The 15,927-nt window shown below is 41.1% G+C and overlaps 1 protein-coding gene across 2 annotated transcripts in view; it reads right to left on the bottom strand.

The window, feature by feature from the left end:
• Positions 1-15,927, bottom strand: part of TRIM24 (tripartite motif containing 24) — a 110,067-nt gene that overhangs the window by 8,127 nt on the left and 86,013 nt on the right. For both annotated transcript variants that reach the window (XM_080664852.1, XM_080664853.1), the window contains exons 11-16: positions 10,744-10,917; positions 7,720-7,855; positions 7,308-7,380; positions 6,099-6,267; positions 3,998-4,326; positions 27-159 (exon numbers count right to left, since the gene is read on the bottom strand). In XM_080664852.1, the coding sequence (XP_080520978.1) occupies positions 27-159; positions 3,998-4,326; positions 6,099-6,267; positions 7,308-7,380; positions 7,720-7,855; positions 10,744-10,917 (1,014 nt within the window). The remainder of the gene's footprint in view (positions 1-26; positions 160-3,997; positions 4,327-6,098; positions 6,268-7,307; positions 7,381-7,719; positions 7,856-10,743; positions 10,918-15,927) is intronic.

The following is a 15,927-nucleotide window of genomic DNA, read 5'->3' as shown; positions in this document are numbered from 1 at the left end:
TAGCTTGGAAATGCTCAAAAACTTACCCTTTTATCTATTGGTGTTAATTTGCCAAGGCTTTCTGTTTTCTTTTTTTCTGAGTTGTGACTGGGAGCATCACAATCATATTCAACTTCTGGTTTGGATAAGTCTCGGCAGAAAGTGCAAATCCACTCTCCACTGTTGAGGGATAAAGTATTTGAATTATAATGCATTGTATCGCTCTTCACCGTATCTCTTTCCTACCTCCTCCATGCCATCTATGATACAGAATTATTTGGCATGAATTTCAATCACTGAAGAATTACTGTATATCTACTATGCACTCAGCTCCATCCTGAGAGAGCTAAACAGTTTTAATAATATAATGTAAGAACCTAAGTGGTATAAATATAAGTCTAGCTAAGGAGGAAAGAAATACATATACAAAATAAACAGACACATTCGTCTATGGCTGAAGTGATGCATAACTCATATTTTTACCCCTAATAATTCAAGACAAAAAACATTCTTGGTACTATTCTTGCAACTTTGTTTGAAATTTTAAATAGTATATCCTTTGAGGAACTGAGAGATTAACTCAATGCTCTTCTTCATCATCATCTCAAAGGGACTGTGAGAATTTACTTGAGATATTTATAAATGTCAGTGGCTGCCAAACAATTATGGCAGTTGTGCATAGGATCATTGCTCTTTATGGCAACCCCATGTAATAATTTAAAGTTTTTTTTTTTCTTTTCATAACACTAGGTTTTTGAGAGAAGCACAGGGAATTAGAGGCAGGGTATGGGAAGGAAACCTTACATTGTAGGTTTTGAAGTATGCATTTGTGCCAAGTGGACTTTTATTCTTAAGGTTTTACAATGGTTTTAGGTTATAATAACTGTCACCCTTTTCTTTGCCCCTGCTCTGTGTTGTATCCCATTTCTAGGTTGTTTTCTTCTTTCTTGGTTTACTCCATATTTGATGAATCATATTGAAAAATAGCTTCCTGAGAATAAGTACATGGAAATTAAATTTTTTCAATCTTGCATGCATGTCTAAAAATGTTTATTTAGCCCTAGCTGGTTTGGCTCAGTGGATAAGAGTACTGGCCCATTATTATTGACTAGAGGCCCGGCGCACGCAATTCTTGCACAGGTATGGTCCCTTAGCTTGACCTGTGATCAGGGCCATCTTCCTGGCTGCTGGCAGCTGGCAGCTGGCCCCGCCCCCCGCCAGGTCAGTACACCTCATAGCGACTGGTCAAGCAGTCATTCCACAGTTTGGTCAATTTGCATATTACTCTTTTATATATATACTAGAGGCCCGATGCACAAAATTTGTGCAAGAGTAGGCCTTCCTTCCCCTGGCTGCTGGCAACGGCCTTCCTCTGGCACCCGGGATCTGGGCTTCCCTCGCAGCCCCAGCTTCGTCTGGAAAGATGTCCAGTCTAATTAGCATATTATGCTTTTATTATTATAGATGGATGTGCTCCAATCCTTCCACTTCCAGGGAAAGGGGCAAAGGAGGGTTGCTGAAAGTGATAAGGGAGGCAGCAAGGTGAACTTTTTTGGGGGGAGGGGATGGGGAGAATTTCCTCCTGATGAGGGGCTTCAAAGGATAGCAGCCTACTTCTGCTACCCTCTGTCTCCAGAGACACAATTAGTGATTGGCATCTAGCAAGACAGAGTAGTTGCAGGTATGGGACTGGGAGCACCTTTCTGCATGCAGCTCCCTGGAGAGTCTTTTATGGCCAAAGGAAAGCTTTGTTCTAATCATTTCTCCTGGAGCCAGAGCTCCTGGATGGTCTGGGGCAAGAGGGCAAAATGGAGGTGGGGCAGGGCAGGAAGAAGTATGGGGTAGAAGACTGAGGGGTGGGGAGGGAGAGGGTGAAATCTGTGTTGGTGTGGTGGGGGGAGGGCTGATGCAGAGGGAGAATTGGGGTCAGCATAGGAAGGTTTGGAGGTACTGGGGGAGTAAGAGGGACCAGCAGATGCCAAACAGGGGAAAAGGTCTACAGAATCAGGTGGAGGTCCACGAGGGTGAGTAAAGACTAAGTCCCTTCCCCAGACACTGCCATCCCAGGTGGCTAGTGGGAGGGGTCCATAGCGAAGCGCTGAGCCCCCTACACTTCTGTGTCTGAGGCTCCAGAACATGTGGCCAACATGCCTAGCCCTTGCCACCCCCGCCAAAGAGCTTGCTCTCCTCTGTGCTCTGATTCCATGTCTCTGCCTGGATGCGCTAAACGGGCCTCAGTAAAGGCCTGGAAGGATGTGGCGAGCAACAGACTTGAGTACGTAGGACTAGGGTCACCAAGGGCTAGGTATCCGAGACCAGACAGAGAGAGAGGAGGACCTGGAGGCGTTCCCTCCCAGGTCCCTGCACACCAGTGTTTTTGAGCGAAGCCCGAATCCCATGCCACAGCTCTGGAGTGGCGGCCCTGGCCTGCTGTGCCACCTAGGGTGAGTTCCCTAACCTCTCTGAGCCCTGGCTATGCCACCTGCAGGAGAGGAGCGCTGGTGGCTGAAGTTTGAAATGGCTTGGGGGGCGAGGAGACAAGAGCACAGTTTAGGACACCTCGGTTTGGCGGTTACATCCGAAATCCCAGGGATATTTGGCTTTGGCCGCTGCCATGGGCTCACATTTATGTAGGACTTGCACAAACAGGAGAGCCAGGCGCTAGCACTTCCTTCCTTCGGAGCTGAGAACCAGTTCACCCTCCCCCTCCCACTGCAATCCCTCCTCTTCTCATCAGTGCCTGGTACTGCGAACCTTCCCAGTGGCCAGTGTAGACATACAAAGATATCCCTAATCTAGCATGTGGTGGCTCTGTAGACAATTGAGCAAACAAAGATATGGTGCTGTAGACGGGGATAGAGCTCCCTGGCCTGGTGAGAGGGCTCATTTGGTGGAGCAGTGGCTCCGTGGGCGAGTTCACCATGGGCGCAGCACCCACGCCCGAGTCAGAGAATTGAAAGCCCAGGATAATTAGAGCTAATTACATGTGTGCAAACAGCCACAGCAGATGCCACGGGCCAGCCACCCCTCCCCTGGCCTGCCCACTGCGATCCCGCTCCAGCAAAGGGGCTTTGCTAGCACAGCTGGGTCTGAGTGCCTCAGGAAGGGCGCGCAGGCGGAGAGCCCCTGGGGCCCAGGTGAGCCCTCTGCCTTCAGAGTGCCCCCCGCAATTACACACTCCAGCACATGCTGCAGTCCCGGGATGGCAGGTCGCGACTGGGTTAGGAATTGGAGCAGAACTTGGTCAGAGCTCCCCTTGGCCTTGTGCTGAGTGGGTCCTAGCAGCATAGGCGCCAGCATTTGGGTCCTTAGGTTTCTATTATCTTGACCTCCTGAGCATTTCCGTCTCGTCTCTGTGAAGATTCCAGACGGGGCTCTCCTTATATCCTGCCACAGGGAGTGCCTGTCTGGAGCTGAGGCCGCGGGATGAGGAAGGGACAGAGTCTGGTGCTTGGCTTTTGGTAATCAGTTTGTCTCTGCCTGGATGTGCTATAGGACCCTAAAAGAGTGACTTTTCTGAGGTTTCATTTGCAGGTCTATACCATTCAAGCCTCCTCTGAGGAGGCTTAAGCCGCAGTCGCCCATCCTTAGCGCTGCCGAGGAGGTGGGAGAGGCTCCTGCCACCGCTGCTGCACTTGCAGGTCAGCCGAGCTTGTGGCTGAGCGGAGCTCCCCCTGTGGGAGCACACTGACCATCAGGGGGCAGCTCCTGCGTTGAGCATCTGCCCCCGGTGGTCAGTGCGCGTCATAGTGACCAGTCATTCCTAGTCATTCCGCCATTAGGGTCAATTTGTATATTACCCTTTTATTACATAGGATAGAGGCCCGTTGCACGGATGGGGGCTGGCCAGCCCGCCCTGATGGGGGCCCCCGATCGGGGTAAGGGTTCCCGCTGTGGGGCAGGGCCAGCCGGGGCAAGGAGCTGCAGTCATTCTGGTCATTCCATTGTTTTGGTCACTGGGCTTTTATTATATAGGACAGTGAAAGAATGTGGAAAAAGAAAGCAAGTACTATCTTACCTTGGAAAATTTGCCAATGTGGGCACATGACAAGAAAGATGAAATACTTTAGGACACTTCTCACAGCACAGGAGTTCCCCTCCATTCTGACAAACTGCACACCAGTCCTCATTGGGGTCATCTTCTTTCCTTGTCTCTCCAACATGAAGAGGTGACTTTTGGGAGGCATCCAGCCACTCAGACTTTCCATTTGAGGAATTTTCCTGGTGAAGTCCAGGTTGATCTCCTGTACTATCAGGGGCATCTGACCTTAGTACAGACTCCTCAGAAGCAGAGTTCTGACTACTATTTAAGAGCAGGGAGGTGAGTATGCTTCTTGGATAGTTGGTCTGCAATGGAAGGAGGCAAGAGTATATGTATTCTTAAAACTGGCGTTCTTAATTAGCACTACTGCAATTTTAGACCAAAGACTGCTCTCTCATGGGCACCTGGTAACTTCAAAGGAGTCTATGAACACACACGAGAAAAAAAAATTATCTTTACTGCTAAATGTATTAGAATCTCTAATGGTAAAGAAGACATGGGCCTGTACTGGAAAACATGATCAAAATAGAGTATCAGTAGTAAGGGAATGTGGACAATAAAGGAAAATTATATGAATTAGCTGATAATTTCAGAAATGGGAGAATGGGTGGGTAGTGTAGAAGTCAACCATAGGAAATGTAAGTACATTTCCGTGGACCTGTTCATTTAAATTATACCTAGACATAAAACATGCCTAGTATAGATTTTTAAAAAATCATTCATAGAGCTATTAATAACTTTAAGATAAATCAAAATTTTATGTTGGAGCCTAGGATGGTGAAAATGTCAAATCACTAAGTCATTCTCACAATCTCCAACAGTGTTACAAAATCCTCAATTCTGTCAAAACATTTTCCTACCCTTACATACATTCCTATGGAGTCCTCTGTCCTCATGCTAGAGAGTATACTGAAGGAGCTGCTGTACTGGGGACTACCATTTTCTTTGCCCCTGGTCTGTGTTATATCCCATTCCTGGGCTATAGTTTTTCTCTTTCTTGGTCTACTCCATATTTGATGAATCATATTGTAAAATAGCTTCCTGAGAATGAGTACATGGAAATTAAATTTTATTCAATCTTGCATTTATGTCTAAAAATGTTTATTTAGCCCTCGCTGGTTTAGCTCAGTGGATAGAGTGTTTGCCATGGACTGAAGGGTCCCATGTTGGATTCAGGTCAAGAGCACATACCTTGGTTGCAGGCTCGACCCCTGGCCCTGGTCGAGGTGTGTGCGGGAGGCAACCAATCAATGTGTCTCACATCAAATATCTCGCCATCTCTCCTCCTCCCTTCCAGTCTCCCAAAAAAAAAAAAAAAAAAAAAAAAAAAAAAAAAAAAAAAATCAATGGAAAAATATCCTCAGGTGAGGATTAACAAAAACAAACAAAATGTTTAATTTTTACCCATGATTGATCATTTTTTTCACTAATGTTCTGGTACTTATTAGGCCCTTTCAGTTCAGATGTTCATGCCTTTCAGTTACCCGAAATTTCATTATATTATTTGAAGTCACTGATATAATTAATTTAAAATATATATATATAACATCGGAGATATATATATATATATATATATATATAGATAGATAGATAGATAGATAGATATAGATATATATATATTAATATATTTTATTGATTTTTTACAGAGAGGAAGGGAGACGAAGAGTTAGAAACACCGATGAGAGAGAAATATCGATCAGGTGCCTCCTGCACAACCCCTACTGGGGATGTGCCTGCAACCAAGGTACATGCCCTTGACCGGAATCGAACCTGGGACCCTTCAGTCTGCTGGCCAACACTCTATCCACTGAGCCAAACAGGTTAAGGCAAAATTATATATATATAAAATATATATATATATATTTTATTGACTTCACAGAGGAAGGGAGAGGGAGAGAGGGTTAAAAACATCAATGATGAGAGACAATCATCAATCAGCTGCCTTCTGCACGCCCCAAACTGAGGATCAAGTCTGCAAACTGGGCATGTGCTCTGACCAGGAATCAAACTGTGACCTCCTGGATCATAGGTCGACACTCAATCACTGAGCCAACTTCCTGCCAGGAGATATAATTACATTTTGAGGCCTAGATTCTTCATCTGATTCTTGTTTCACTATCACAACAGGAAAATCATAATTTTCAGGTGGTCCACCATTTTCTTGTTTTATTCGGATTGGCTCCAACATGACCACTGGGACTTTGTGTGTAGAGTCAGCTCCTGCTGGTTTGCTAGAAGAGCCAGAGCTATAAGTGTAAAAAAGAAAGAAAAAAAGAAAGAAAAAACCATCTAAGAATGCTACCTTAAGTATCTCCAAATAAAGTATAACCGCTTTGAGAATAATGTCCTATCTTCACAGCACTGGTAACTACTATATCAGCAATAAATGATACATAACTTATATGCAACTGCTATGTACAAAAATTTCACTTATGAGTAAAAAATGTTCTACATATCAACCTATCTAAATAGTTGTTACATCTAAAAAGATATTTAAATAAATTTAAATAATACCTCAATTAGAAGAAAACTGCCTTCAATATTCTGAAGCTCTAAAATTGGGCAGCTAGATTTACTTCTTAAAGCTAGCATCTTTTTTTAGGCTTTCCCATTTCTTTCTCTAATCAGTGAAAAAGAGAACTCTAGGCTCATATTAATGATTTATTATTATGAAGTGTGAAGACAATGAGGGACATAATTTATTGATGTTCTGCTACCTAAAAAATGTAGTGGGAAAAAAATCTTTTACAGATAGCCACTATGTTTTCATGGAATTGAACCCAAACTTTCTCTCTTCAGAGAATGCTTCTTCCATATGATGAGCAAAGTAATAAGTTAAAATAGAATTTCAACAAATGTAAACTTATTTTTAAAGCAAAATCAACACTTGATCATTAGAAAATTCAGAAAACATTGAAGTTAGTATAAAATTATTTTTTCTTTTCCCTAAGTTTGTATTTGTGTGTGTTCTCATATAGTACAGTGTGTTTGTTATATCCCACGTTTTTATTTTTTTCCTTGCTACTATGATAAAATCATTAACATTTTATTTACAACATATATACAAAGATATTTGTATCTTTAAAGTTAAAATTATAATTTACTTAATCCATTAGTTTATTAAATTAATGTAATATATAGTAATTATTAAATTATTTTAATTTAAAAGTAAAGAATAAAAAAAGTTGTTCAAAATGTATTGACTACCCAAAGTGTGTTGAGCACTGGGGCAAAATAAATATAATTAGAGATTTTCTATCTGGAGAATAAGGTTAAGTCAGCTTACCTTCCTCGACTCCCAACACTTGAGGCACTAGGTGAACGTATTGGCGGGTGTACGCTAGTCATAGTTACAGGTCCTGAAGAGGAGGAAATCATACACATTCATTAAATGAATAATTATGTATTTAATCCCAATTGAATGTGTTTTCACTTAGTATTACACTGAAACTGGAACACATAAAGTATATAAAATGGTTAAGTAGTTGCTAAATTCCTCGCACAGGAGTTGAAATTGAAAAGGTACAGAGGCTTAACCTTTGATTTCTACTTTGAAAGTACCGTATACTATACTAATTTTAAATTGTGCCAAACCCTTTTAAATCATCCAACAAAAAGGGGGAGGATTTTTTTTTTTTTAATTACAAATTGAGAAAAAACTGGAAAAACAAAACAAAATCAAAAGAAGCACACTTTACCTGCAAGACCTGGAGATGGGACTGATGAATTTGGTGACTGGACAGTTCTGTTTGAGGGTGGTCTTGGCTGGCCATGATCTATACTACTATCCTTCCTCACAATATTGTCCAGCATAATAGTACTTGAACAGTCAATCTTATAAAAAAAGAAAATTATTTCGTGGTATCCATGGTTTGCAAGTTAAAAACCACTTTAAATGAGTAAGAAAACTTTAATAGTTTAATTATTACCAAATGCTAAAACATGAAAAATTGTATTTGAGAAGTTCTGATGTGTATTTTCACCATAACAATCTTAAAAAAAACTTGCACTCTTATTGCTGGTTCGATTCCTGGTCAGGGTACATGCCCAGGTTGGGGGCTCAACCCCAGTTAGGGTGTGCAGGAGGCAGCTGATCAATGATTCTCTCTCATCACTGATGTTTCTCCCTCTCCCTCTCTCTCTAAAAAAACAAACAAACAAACAAACAATAAAAACATTAAAAAACTTGGCGCTCTTGTTAATCCTCACCGAGGATATTTTCCCATTGATTTTTAGAGAGAAAGGAAGGGAGGGGAGAAACATCGATGTGAGAGAAACCCATTGACTGGATGCCTCCAGCTCGCACCTGGACCGGGGCAAGGGATGAAACCTACAACTGAGGTACGTGCCCTTGACCAGAAATTGAACCCTCAACCTTTTGGTCCAAGGACCGATGCTCTAACCACTGAGCAACAGGCCAGGGTTTTTACTCTTCTTAAATGTTACATGTTAGTAAATACACTGAGCAACATTTCCAGAACACTAACGTCAGCTAAGCACACTATTACCGTTTGGTAGGAAAAATACATGCTATTTCAGAAATCATGAGCCAAGAGGAAGAAGTATTGTATGTCATTCACACCCTTAAAAATTAAAGCAAAAACAATTTTTAATACTCAATTTATTTAACAATAACAAAATGTAGCCAATTTACAAAAAGCTTGGTGAGAAAAGTAGCAAAATTTCACATTTTTGCAGATTTCTTTAGCATCTTGCTTAATAACAAGTAACAGGATTCTTATATCTGCTTATGTACTAAATCTCTTTTGATTGAATATGAAGTAAAATCTGGCCTTACACAGGGAAACCTTATGGAACCTCTGAAAGGGTTGTAGAGACACCTGTGTCCCTGGCCCATACTTTGAGAACCGAGGCTTTGGTATGCACCAGAAAGCTGAAACAACATTTCCAGAACACTAATGTCACCTAAGCACACGATTACCGTTTGGTAGGAAAAAAAAGATCCCTCCTGGATTCTTGCTTTAATAAAATAGGTTTACAAAATAACACATGTTTCATAATTGATTACCAGGCTAAAATAGTGATAAATTTCTATCAAATAAGACTTTAATGCTTTAAATGCAAATATTTTTCATGCTTCTATATACCATTTATTTCCAAGAATGTCTTTGTGATTAAAATACAGTTCAATTTTCTAATACACTTGCAACCTTTCTCAACCAGGATTCTACAAAAGAATTAAGTCCTGTAGTCCTAGGGCACAGACTATATATAACAAATTTACTTCTTGCCTCTGAATCTAGAATAGTGCTAGTTATGAACCATCCGTTAAGAGGACTGAGAAAACAGACTCTCAAAGCAGTTTCTTGTTCTGTGGTTTAGATGAGGAATCTCAGTTGAGAAAGACTGGTGAACACAGAATCACCTGTATCTGAGGACTGCAGAGAAAAGAGCAGAAGGATAATATTAATATTTGTGGGTCATCTTTCAATTGTGGGAGCAGGGAAGTACCAGGGTCGTTTATGTTTCATATTTTTTTGGCAATACCTTGGGTCAGTACTTTTCAGAGAGTGCAGAGTATTTAAATGATTGGATTTGAAATATCTTAATGTAAGAAAAGTTATTATAACCATGGAGTAATCCTAAAAGCTAAAATAAAATTATCAGAATGAGACAAAAAGTTTTCCTATGTATTACCTATGTTTGAAAAATACATGTACGCTACCATTTAAAGTATATACAATTATTTAAAAAATGAAATAACTTTGGTAAGGTTAATGATGTCACAATTGGGAAATGTTAGTTGATCTCAGTAACTTAAACTAAATAATAAAAATTTTAAAATTCTTTCACAATCTTACAAGATTTTAAAAGTTTTTAATATTTGTGTGCATGATTACCTAACCTTGTAGGGTAACAAAATATAAAACAAATTATCAACTTATGTATGGAGATCCGTCTACAGAATATTTTCTGCCTTTTGAAAGATTTTTTTAAAAAGTCATACTAACAAAGTGTGTGTGTGTATATATGTATGTATGTATGTAGATAGATAGATAGAATAGATTTTTATTGATTTCAGAGAGGAAGGGAGTGGGAGAGAGATAGAAACATCAATGATGACAGGGAATCATTGATCGGATGCATGCCCCCCATGGGAATCGAGCCTGCAACCCGGCCATGTGCCTTTATCTGGAATCGAACCCAGGACCCTTCAGTCCACAGGCTGATGCTTTATCCACTGAGCCAAATCAGCTAGGGAGAGAGTTAATATATTTAAGTAGAAATCAGAGGTAGTTTTGCACTGGTATGATGTAACAGAAAATGTTTTCATTTCTAACTTGCCTCCATCTCTGCTAATGTCTTTAATTCGAGCCTCCCTTTCTAATCTGATTATATTCTTATATCATGTTTCAGCAATTCACCTCTCTAGTACCTTTCTCATGTCCTTACTTCCCTGCTTTCCCAGCTTAGATTCCATATCCATCACCACAATCATTCATTTCCATAATCCACCACCATTTTGTAAATCATTCATTACAAAAACCTTAAGCTCCAGCACCTTGAAAACTATTATGTAGTATGGTCAAGTGTCTATAAACTTTTTATTTTTTTGGCTGTTATATTCCTAAAGGATGTACATAACTTCTAAAACAAAAACACACAACCTATAATGCAACAAACCCATCCATATCTTTTACGAAACCCAAGTCCAGGTAAAATTTTCGAAATAGATTCTTAAAAATTCTCTGTATACTTACATCTGGCAGAGAAGGAAGATTATAGGAACCTCCCACTGGTGAGCTCAAATCAATCATAGGTGAACCAAAAGCCTTTCCATCATATCCTGCTGCACTAGTAATGGTGGGACTGGAAGGAGTAGAGGATGTGCTATTGGCAGTTGATGGGGGGGCCTGCCCACTGCTAATCTGCCACTACAGTAGAAAGAAAAAAGAAAAGTTGTCTATCAGCAGGCCTATAACATAAAATGTCCACCTAATCCCTATTCCAGACACAAAACAAAATGGAAGACACATTCTGCAATTTGAATTCAATTGTAATTGGAAGAGGTAGAGGGCACAGGTATACATAACTTTCATGAATCCTGTTGAAAAATAAAAAGCGCCGATTTTTACCAGAAGACAGCAGTTAGTATATACCAGAAAACCACAGTACCCATCTTGGAAAGCTTGTACGTACTGGAAAAGAAATATAAACCATGTGCAGCAATCTCAAAGTAAAGATGGAGGGCAAAAAACATACATTTTCTTCTGTCCCTACCTGATATATATGAAACTAAAATAATGGTTAAAAGGAATTTTAAAAAGGCACTGAGTCATAAAGACAAACAGGAGAAGACAGAAACGGAAAGCAGATGAACAAATAGAAAATTACTTAATCAATTTAATAAAGCTGAAATCTAAGGTGGCAGTGGGGAAAATAGAGAAGCAAATCAACTTGCACTGCAGAACCCCTAAAATCTTGAAAATTAGAAGCATGAGAGGTGAAGCTGGGGCTAATAATCTGAGTGTTTAACCAGTGTTAAATCTCCTGTTTCTTTCCTACTCTACCTGTAGTTACCCCAAGGTATATGGACTTCCTCCACCTACACTGAAAAAGGCTAGAAGTTTATTCTCCAAAACAGGTAAAACAGTGTCTTTAGATTGAAGAGCACCATATTCAGGTGCAGGCAGAAGTGCTACATGGAAAATGAAGATTCAGAAACCAAACACACATTGAATGCTGAGCTTCTCACCCACTCTGCTGATGGCTCACTCCCTATCTTCTTCTCTCAGCTGGCTTCAACAAGCAGCCAGACCAGGGGTGGGCAAACTTTTTGACTCGAGGGCCACAATGGGTTCTTAAACTGGACCGGAGGGCCGGAACAAAAGCATGGATGGAGTGTTTGTGGGAACTAATATAAATTCAAAGTAAAGGAGGGGAGGGGAGAGCAAGAGAACTGGATAGAACAGCCGGATCCGGCCCGCGGACCATAGTTTGCCCACGGCTGAGCCAGACCCTGCATTTTAGGCAGAAGACAGAAAGATCCTTTGGGGAATGGATCAGCCTAAGAGTTAAGACCTAAAGATGGTGACACTAGGAATTCTCCCAACAAACATTGCTAGTAGCCTTAATATTAGGGTGAAAACTCAATCATCAAACACTAGCCCCAGACCCAAGATTTCAGATTTTTCTTTTTTACTCATTTCTTGTATCTGAACAGGTAATCAAGCATCATTTATGTTAGAGGCCAAGATAAATATATTAACTAAGCTAACACTAGGAATGCTTAAGTGTACAGAGATGAACCATGCTGCTGTCTTAAATCTACATCGAAATCTATAAAAAAAATAAGAAGACTTGATTGACTGGATCAAGGGGTATATACATAATAACTGAGAAGGCATATAAAGCAATTTGTCCTCTATACCACCCTCCCAAATTGTTATGTTTGAAACATCTATAATAATAAAAGCATAATATACTAATTAGACCAGAAAGCCGAACGACCTTCCAGACATTATTCCGGATGTACTTCCTGATGAAGCCACGGCAGCAGGGGCTTAGGCAGAGGTGGTTAGGGGTGATCAGGAAGGCAGGCGAGCAGTTAGGGGTGATCAGGTAGGTAGGCAGAGTGGTTAGGGGTGATCAGGCAGTTGGACATCCCCCAAGGGGTCCCGGATTGCAAGAGGGTGCAGGCCAGGCTGAGGGACCGCCGCCCTGCATGAATTTTGTGCACTTGGCCTCTAGTTTCTTAATAAAATACTAGAAAAAAGGAAAGCAACTAAGAGCTATCTCAAGACTATGCAGAGAAAAACATTCCCAAATACAATACCAATTAACATATGGCCTACATTATATGGAGTGATAGTGTCTGAAACATTCTAATTTATATGATCCACTGAAAAAACTATGTAAGGAAACCTGTGAATGTGAAAGTTATCTTTACTACCTACCCACCCCTCATATCCACCCACCTCTCCCATCTCTGCCCACCCTCCTTTCTCTGGACTCATGTCCTCTTTTGCTCCCTAGAACAGTGGTCGGCAAACTGCGGCTCACGAGCCGTGGTTTGCCGCTCTGTTGACTAATGAGTTTGCCAACCACTGCCCTAGAATAATCAGCTACAGCTGATGTATGACCGTCCAGGTTTTCTCTCTCTATATATAATATTAAAACAAAACAAACAAAAAACCACAAAAATAAGATAATACCTCACAAGAATTTAGCATGTTTTCCCTCCATATAATATACTTAGATCATATATAGATTACTGCATGTTCTTAATAGCTAAAAGGTATTCCCATTATACAAATATAATTTGTTAAAAAAAATATCAATTAGAACCAATTCTTCACTACATTTTCTACTAGCTTGTTCATTTATTTATTCATGTTTGGATTTTTGATCAGGAAACATTCTTAAGAGTGTAGGGCTGGAGAAACCAAGATGGCGGCATAGGTAAGCACCTAAACTGCTGCCTTGCACAACAATTTCAAAACTACAACTAAAAGACAGAACGGACACCATCCAGAACCACAGGAAAGCTGGCTGAGTGAAAATACTACAACTAGAAGGAAAGAGAAAAGCTCACAGAGAATTGGAGGTACGGCAAAGGGGCTTTGTGCGCGCAGAGAGGAAGGGTGGCTGAGAGCCTGGATGACTTTCTCTGGCGGAAAGGGGAAGGAAGCCCCTGACCGCACTGAACCCCAGTCCTGGGTGAAACCCCGTGGACCCAGGCTCATACAGGGGGAGTCTGGACTGTCAGGTAGAGAGAAAGGCACCCGGAGACTCGGAGACCTGGGGGAGACCCGGGGGAGCCCCGGCAGGCAGGGTTCTGGAGGCACTCGCGCCAGTGTGCACAAAGGCTGCGGAGGTTGCCACAGGCTTTCCCTAGCAGAAGGGAGTCCGAAGCTCCTGACTGCACTGAACCCCAATTCTGACTGCACTGAACCCCAGTTCTAGGCGAGCCCCTGGGGACCCGCGCTCTTACGGGGGGGAATCTGGACTCTCGGGCAGAGACTCAGGAGCCGGGGAAGGCAGAGGTCTGTCTGCAGGCGCACATGAGCGCAAGGGCAAGGCTGACTGGAAGCCAAGACTGTCTGCTCCGCCCTGAGACTCCACCCCATCCAAGCTGAGCACAGAGGCTATTGCAATTTGGCAAGTCTAATCCTATAAGGCTGTCTCCAGCACCGAACTTCTCCCAGCATAGACACAGCTGATCCTTACAGCCAACTGGCCTGGAGGTCAATTCCTCCCAGTGATACCAACAACAATCAAGACTTAACTACAACAAGGCTGTACACACTGTCCACAAAGGGGTGCACCAAGAGTGTCCACCTCAGGTTAACTGGGGAGGCCGACCCACTGGGCCATATAGGAAACCTAGCAAACAAATCTACCCTACCAACTCAGGGAAGCAGTGAAAATGTGGCGTCAAAGAAACAGATCACAAACGAAAGAAATGGAGGAAAATAAACAACTGGATATAGAATTCAAAACCACGGTTATAAGACTTTTCAAGAATATCCTAGAAAAGGCCGATAAATATAACGAGACCCTCGAAGATATGAAAAAGGACCAACTAGAAATTAAACATACACTGACTGAAATAAAAAATATTATACAGAGACCCAACAACAGACTAGAGGAATACAAGAATCAAGTCAAAGAATTGAAATACAAAGAAGCAAAAAACACTCAACCGAAAAAGCAAAAAGCAAAAAGCAAAAAAAAAAAATCCAAAAAGTTGAAGATAGTGTAAGAAGACTCTGGGACAACTTCAAGCGTACCAACATCAGAATTATGGGGGTGCCAGAAGAAGAGAGAGAGCAAGATACTGAAAACCTATTGGAAGAAATAATGACAGAAAACTTCCCCCACCTGGTGAAAGAAATAGATATACAAGTCCAGGAAGCGCACAGAACCCCAAACAAGAGGAATCCAAAGAGGACCACACCAAGACACATCATAATTAAAATGCCAAGAGCAAAAGACAAAGAGAGAATCTTAAAAGCAGTAAGAGAAAAACAGTTAATTACCTATAAGGGAGCACCCATACGATTGTCAGCTGATTTCTCAACAGAAACTATGCAGGCTAGACGGGAGTGGCAAGAAATTTTCAAAGTGATGAATAGCAAGAACCTACAACCAAGATTACTCTACCCAGCAAAGCTATCATTCAGAATTGAAGGGCAGATAAAGAGCTTCACAGATAAGAAAAAGCTAAAAGAGTTCATCACCACCAAACCAGTATTATATGAAATGCTGAAAGGTATTCTTAAAGAAGAGGAAGAAGAGAAAAGTAAAGATAAAAATTATGAACAACAAATACATATCTATCAACAAGTGAACCTAAAAATCAAGTGAATTAAAAACCTGAGGAACAGAATAATCTGGTGAATATAATAGAATCAGGGGCATAGACAGGGAGTGGACTGATAATTCTCAGGGGGAAAGGCGTATGGGGGGGTTCAGGAAGAGACTGGACAAAAATCATACACCCATGGATGAGGACAGTGTGGGGGAGGTAAGGGCAGAAGGTGGGGTGGGAACCGGGTGAAGGGGAGCTATGGGGGGAAAAAGGAGAAACAATTGTAATAATCTGAATAAAGATTTATTTAAAAAAAAAAAGTGTAGGTCTGCCCATTGCAAATAATAAATCGGGAAGAGGGAAAGTAAAATTTCAGTACACAGAATGTGGTAGGTGTTTTAATACACATTAGCATTAAGTCTCAGCACAACTCTATAAAGCATTTATTTCATATTTGGGGTGAATAAGATTTAAAATAATAACCCTGCAAAGGCCAAAATCTAAGGTCAAACTGTTGTTTGGACCCTTTGCTCTTCACCTCTAATGATGAAATAAAGAAAGGAATGAATTTTACACACATGAAGTGTATATACTTTTAAAATAAAATTTTCAAATTGTTTGATTGAATGTC

The sequence above is a fragment of the Plecotus auritus genome, assembly GCF_963455305.1.
Source record: "Plecotus auritus genome assembly, chromosome: 4".
Classification (NCBI taxonomy): Eukaryota; Metazoa; Chordata; class Mammalia; order Chiroptera; family Vespertilionidae; genus Plecotus; species Plecotus auritus.
The sequence above is the reverse complement of the archived record's forward strand: the minus strand, read 5'-3'. Positions and strand labels throughout refer to the sequence as shown.